General features: G+C 34.0%; 1 protein-coding gene across 1 annotated transcript; it reads left to right on the top strand.

The window, feature by feature from the left end:
- Positions 1-2,686: 2,686 nt before the first annotated feature.
- Positions 2,687-6,419, top strand: LOC110696750. The gene is made up of 6 exons (XM_021874101.1): positions 2,687-3,005; positions 3,053-3,136; positions 3,365-3,940; positions 4,055-4,251; positions 4,331-4,562; positions 6,409-6,419. The coding sequence occupies exons 1-6, from the start codon at positions 2,687-2,689 to the stop codon at positions 6,417-6,419; spliced, it is 1,419 nt and encodes a 472-aa protein (XP_021729793.1).
- The last annotated feature ends 108 nt before the right edge of the window (positions 6,420-6,527 follow it).

Raw genomic sequence — 6,527 nt, 5'->3', positions numbered from 1 at the left:
CAAACTTTTGTCTATAACCACTTCTATGAAGATGAAGATCATGGGAGAATTTGATGATGATAAAAGATCTTATCTCTAACAAACTAGCCTTCTCTTCTTGCTCGCCTCGCTATCAAATCAGTTTACGACCCATTGATCTCCCTTAGCTTCCGGCCACACACTGCGAATAATCAAAGTACAAGACTACAAGAATTTCAACAAAAACAACAAAAAAACATATAGAGGTGCTATGTTGAAGATAAAACTAAAATATGTTTTTCACTTGTATATATTACGTTCTTCTACTTGAATATCTTACTATTAGAGAAGATATTTTCTTAGGATAAATATCTTAGCCTGATAAGACAAGAAAAGGAGAGTTTTCTGATCATAGCAAGGAATCAAGGATGAATATGACAGTGATTATAAATTATAAGAAGACATAGTTATGATTATATGTACAAAGTATTTTTTCTTTTTTTTTTTAAATCTAAAACAGAGAAATATATTAATAAAAGGCTATAACCTTAAGAGTATTTACAACAAGCATCAGATTATGTACAAGCTGAAAATTGATGCTGCACAAAATATGGTCAAAGCATTCAATTCTATGTTTGTTTGCAAATAAAGTTTAAACACCCGCAATATATCATCTTATTAAGGATCCGTTCTCATCAGATTATTTTCAGTTCATTTCAGCTCTAATAAGTGCAGTTTAATTCACTTCAGTTTGGTTTCTAATTTTCTTCTCACGTAAAATATTCATTTCAGTTTAGTTCGGTTCAGCTCTAATAAGTTCAGCTCTTTCAGTCAATGAGAACAGGCCCTTACTACATATAATATTATAATACTAGTTTTGTGTCCCGTGCGATGCCCGGATTGTTTATTAAATTTTGAGATAAAATTTTAATCTATTTGTCAAATCTCAAAATATATATCTAATATAAAATCAGTTAGGAATTGATGTATTTTGTGAAGATTTAAACTATGTAATAGGCATATAAATGATAGGCATATAAATGACTAATAATAATATTGGTATTTTTTTAAGAGTTATAATTTTTTTTTTTTGAATAAAATTATAATTCAATTTATACGAAATATTGGTATTTTATCAAAAATAAAATTCTCAACTAACAATTTTATCTTGAAATTCTATCCAAGTTTGATTGAAAATATAATTCTAAACTAATTTTTTTTTATCCTATGAACTCTATCTAAATATATCCAATGTGTGCAGCATTAATCTTTTCAGATTGCTTTTCAAATCTCTTTTCTTTTAGAACGATACTTGGCGAAAGAAATGCCATGCTTGAGTGTTGCGCTATCTCATGATCTGGCTAAAAGTTTAACTTTATATATCAGTTATATGATTTGTTGGGGATTAATAAAAACCAACAAATACCTAATATCATAATAAGATTTTTTTATGCATGAAAACTGATAAATAAACTATTTGTCTCTAATTAAAGTCTTACTACATACATGTTTACTGACTCCGATCAAATTGGAGGATGTGGGCCCCCTGCAAGCAATGGAATATTGGAAAGATTGGAAGAATTACTTTATTCCTCCTAATTCCAGTGCAAATATTTCCAACTAGTTCTTCGAAAACTACCCTTCACCTTTCCATCCCTGCTTTGAATATGAAAATCATTATTTGGAATGTTAGAGGGGCGAATAATGAGGAATTTGTTCCTCATGAAAAGGATAATGTGGATTCTCATCATCCAAATATCTTTATTTTTCTTGAAACAAAATCAAATTCGTTATGTGTTGGGCAAGTCTTCCAGCAATTGGGTTTTTTGATGATTACAAAGCTATTGAACCGAATGCTAGTAGGGAAGGTGTTGAATTTCTGGAAGAATGGGGTTGACCTCTTTTTTCTCACGGATAAGGGTAATCTTTTCCATGGTCTTTTCCACTTTCGCAATGACACTTCGAAGTTAGTCATAACAAGCATGCATGATTTTAGCGTGTCGAAGGAGAGGCATTTGGATTGGCAGAAAATGAAGGATTCTATCTCTCTTGAGGATACTCCTTGGCTCCTTCTGGGAGATCTTAATGAAGCTATTAAGCAGTCAGAAAAGTCAAGGGGGAGGCCTTTTAGGCAAAGTCAATGCAGGGATTTTAATGAATTTTCTAACAAGGCAGGGCTGATCGATCTAGGGTTCAATGGTGCTCCGTTTACTTGGGCGAATACTAGACAAGATGGTGCTTTGGTTAGGCAAAGATTGGACCGGGCTCTTGGGAACTTATCTTGGCTGGATCTTTTCCCTAATACAAAGGTTTTTCATCTCACTCATACTAATTATTCTGATCATTGCCCCCTTTTAATTGATATGACTAATCCTACTGTTGAAGGCCCCTTCCCCTTGAGTGTAAAGAGGTGTGGCTTGAAGATCCGGATTTTGCTTCTTTTTTTGTTAATAATTGGCAGTCGGCTAATTATAATTTTTTGGATGGTTTACGTAATTTTAATAATAATATTTTTGGTAGCATTAAAATAGAAAAAAAAAGAATCATAGCTAGGTTACATGGTATTCGGCTTTATTTGGGTCGTAATAAATCGGTCTTTCTTGAAAATCTTGAGAAATCTCTTTGAAAATATTTAGAGGATTCACAAAAAGGAAAGGATAATATGAGCTAAAAAGCTGGTATTAATTAGTGAAAATATGCTATTCATAATACAAAATATTTCCATATCATGGCTAAAATCAAGAAAAGTCAGGGTAAAATTTTGGCATTAGAAGATAACAATGATTTGTGGATTAAGGATAGTGCCTACTTGAAAAGATTAGCAATAGAGTATTTTAAGGAGGTCTTTCAATCTAGACTGCACTCTTTAGTTGGTGAGGATGCCTATAGTCCCAATTTTTATTTAACTGACTCAAATTGTGCTGCCATGTCTCAGATTCCTTTTTTTGATGAAGTTAAAGAATACATATTTAACATGAACCCTATGAAATGTCCGGGTCCAGATAGGATACAACCTCGTTTCTATCAGAACATTTGGTCAGATTTAGGTACTTCTATTTATGAATTTTGGTAAACTGTTTTCAATCTTATGAAGTGTCTACTAGTGCCAATAAATCCTATATATCTCTAATCCCTAAAGTGAATAATCCTTCAAAACTCTTGGAATTTAGGCCTATAGGTTTGTGTAATACAAGCTAGAAATTAATCACTAAATTAATTTCTGATAGGATTAAACCTTTTTTGTCTAATATTATAAACCCCTTGCAATCAAGTTTTATTCCTGGTAGGGGCAATGAAGATGATATCATAGTGGTTAAATAGATTGCTCATGTTTTTAAAAAGGCAAGAAAAAGAAAAAATATTTGTGCCCTAAAGCTTGATCTTATTAAGGCTTACGATAATTTAGAGTGGTATTTCATCAAGGATACCCTGGACTTTTTTAAGTTCCCTGCTCCTCTAAGTAAGCTCATTTTGAATTGTATTTGCTCTCCTAAGATTGATGTGTTGTGGATTGGTGAGATCTGTGAGTCCTTTAGTCCTAACCGTGGCATAAGGCAAGGAGATCCCTTATCCTCATACATCTTTGTGTTATGTCTTGAGAGACTTTCATTTATGATTGAGCATCATGTAAGTAGGGGTTTATGGAAGCCAATCAAACTCACCCCCTTGATATATATGTCCCATTTCTTCTATGCGGATGATGTTTTTCTTTTTGGAAACTCTTCAAGGGAGAATATCAAGGAGATGATTAAGGTCATTAATTCTTTTAGTGATAGCTCGGGGTTAAGGATCAATCAAGGCAAGTCTTCCTTGATTTTCCTTCCTAAGATGAATCATTTGGTTAGATCTGAAACTGCCCATTATTTTGGTTTTAGATGTACTACTTCCTTTGGCAAATATTTCGGCATTAAAATCAGCCCGAAAAAGCTCAAAATTTCTCACTATTTGGGGCTTTTAGACAAGACCATGGATAGGATTAAAGGTTGGCAGGCTTAGCTCTTGAATTTAGCAGGTAGATGCACTTTGATCAAATCAGTTTTAAGTTCTTATCCTGTCTATCATATGTAAACTATCCTCATCCCTTCCTTGGTGTTAGATAGGATTGAACAAAGGTGTCAAAAATTTCTTTGGAATAAAGTTGATAATATCCATAAAAGTCCTAGGTTGGGATGGAAGTATGTAATCATGCCTTTAGCAGTAGGTGGTCTAGGCATTAGAAGACTTAGGGAGTGGAATTTGTGTTTCATGGCTAAATTGGGTTGGACTATTTTAAATAATCCCTTTAAGTTTTGGGTTAGGATCTTCAATGAGAAATATTTAAAAAAATCAGCTTTCTTTGACTGCATTCTAAATTAAAGCTTCACATTCTCAGTTATGGAAGGATATTCTTAAAGGTAGAATGCTTCTTGTCTCTGGTCTTAGAATTGGCATTGGCAATGGTGCTACCACTTCATTATGGTATCATCATTGGGTGGGAAAGGGTCCTATTTATCTTCTTATGACCGATGAGGTTCCCCCCTTTAAGGCTCATTGGCTAGTTCATAACATTATTAGGGACAGGGGTGAGCAGAAATTCCGGGTATCCGGTGTTGGAATTGGAACCGGTAAGGAACCGGCGGGTCCGAAATCGAAATTGGACTCGGTGGTTCCAATTTCGAGTAATAAATTAAGGAACTGGTTACAACCAGTTCCAATTCCAATTCTCAATATTTTGGACCTGGAACCGGTTGGGTACCCGGTTACCCAATAATTATTAAACTAAATGTATTTAAAGAACAAACTTATGTTAAAATGTATTTAGTTACTAACATTAAAAAATATTATAAAAATACAAAACATAGATAAAATAGCTTTATGTATATGTAAATATAATTATTAAACGCTAAAAATGAAAATGGATCAAAATATTGTATTAAAATTTAACAATTGTGTACATTAGTGGGTACCCAGAACCGGAACCGATACCAGTACCCGGTGGTTCCAATACCGATTCCTAAATTTTAGGATAAGGTTAAAGTGTTTCCAATTCCAATTCTAGATTTTAGGACCCGGTATCAACCAATTTCAAGTCTGGTTCCTAAAATTTTGATCGGGTACCGGTGTGCTCACCCCTAATTAGGGATGGGGTTTGAAATTTGGATGACATTAAGCACCTTCTACCTTCTACCTTCTACCTTGATTTCAGAAATATTGGCCACTCCAATTTCCACGATCTCAATGATGGAGTATTTTATTCATTGGACAGCTTCAAAATCTGGTGAGTTCACAATTAAGCCAGCCTATCATTCCCTTATCTCTTGCTCTTACTCCACCTTATCCTTCTTTTAAGCTTGGAAATCTTTGTGGAAAATAATCGTGCCTTCAAAATAAAAGATGCTTCTTTGGAACATAGTGCATAGTATCCACCCTGTAGCTGAAAAGCTAACAATTATCCTTCCTAATATTTCTCCCTTGTGTGCTAGATGCAATATGTATAATGAATCTCATTTGCACTTATTTAGGGATTACTTCTCTTCTTCCATCCTTTGGAAGGATATATTTGCTAAAATTCATCTTCCTATTGGTTTTAATTTTTACACATTTTATAACGAGCGAGCCCCAATTGCTCATCGTGAGAAACAAGGTCGTTCCTCACAATGGCAGTTTTAAAAATATTTTGATGTTTTTCACTTACTGAGATGCTGATTCGGTTTTCGTGGGGACAGCTTATGTGTCAAATTGGTTGAATAATGGCGTAACAAGAAAACGGAATTACAGAACTAGCTCAGCTCCTCTCACCTCTTTCAGAATTAGCTCACAGCTCTCCTCAACTCTATCAGAGCTCCTAACCTCTCCTCACCTGCCCAAATGACATAATTGGGTCTTCAAGTTGTCGGAAATCCGTCGAAGATAACAGGTTGGTGAAGTTTTCTATTCTTTCTTCTTCGTCCCTTCATGTTAATTTTTGTTCTGATCTGTTGTTCTGTTCTAAGGTTTTGGTCAAATTGAATTCACAATTGAGACCGAAATCAGAATAATTGAAAGTAATGGGGTTATGCGTTGACATTCCTATGTTGAAATGGTACAAATTGGCTGAAAATGGGTGATTGATTTTGTTTTAAAGGGGTGTAAAATGGAAAATATGAGAATGTGTTGTTGTCTTGTTACTGAAAAAACGTGTTGGTGTTGTCTTGGTCGATATTTCATACTTTTTTCAATTGGTTGTACTTACGCAGACTATGGTTGTTTTAATTTATACAATAATGATATGCAATGCGATCTGTTATAATGGGGTTTGAAGTTCTGATAATTGCTGATTGATTTAGGATAAAAATTCAATTCATACTTTCTAAAACTGTCTTATAGTCTTGTGTGATGCCAAAACGTGTTGGTTGAATTGTCGTACTTTGTTCGGAGAGTTATGATTGTTTCAATTTGTATCATAATTCTGTTGGTGTTCTGCTTTTGAAGGGTGGAAGTGAATTGTTTTTGATGTTATAAGAGTGGAGTTAAGTTTAGGAGGAGGATATTCATATGGAGGGTATAGAAGACATAGTTCTTGCAGATAGTAATAGTGAAGATGTTATAAG

The sequence above is a fragment of the Chenopodium quinoa genome, unplaced genomic scaffold (assembly GCF_001683475.1).
Source record: "Chenopodium quinoa cultivar QQ74 unplaced genomic scaffold, ASM168347v1, whole genome shotgun sequence".
Classification (NCBI taxonomy): Eukaryota; Viridiplantae; Streptophyta; class Magnoliopsida; order Caryophyllales; family Amaranthaceae; genus Chenopodium; species Chenopodium quinoa.
Note: the sequence above shows the minus strand (reverse complement) of the source record. Positions and strands in the feature narration are given on the sequence as shown.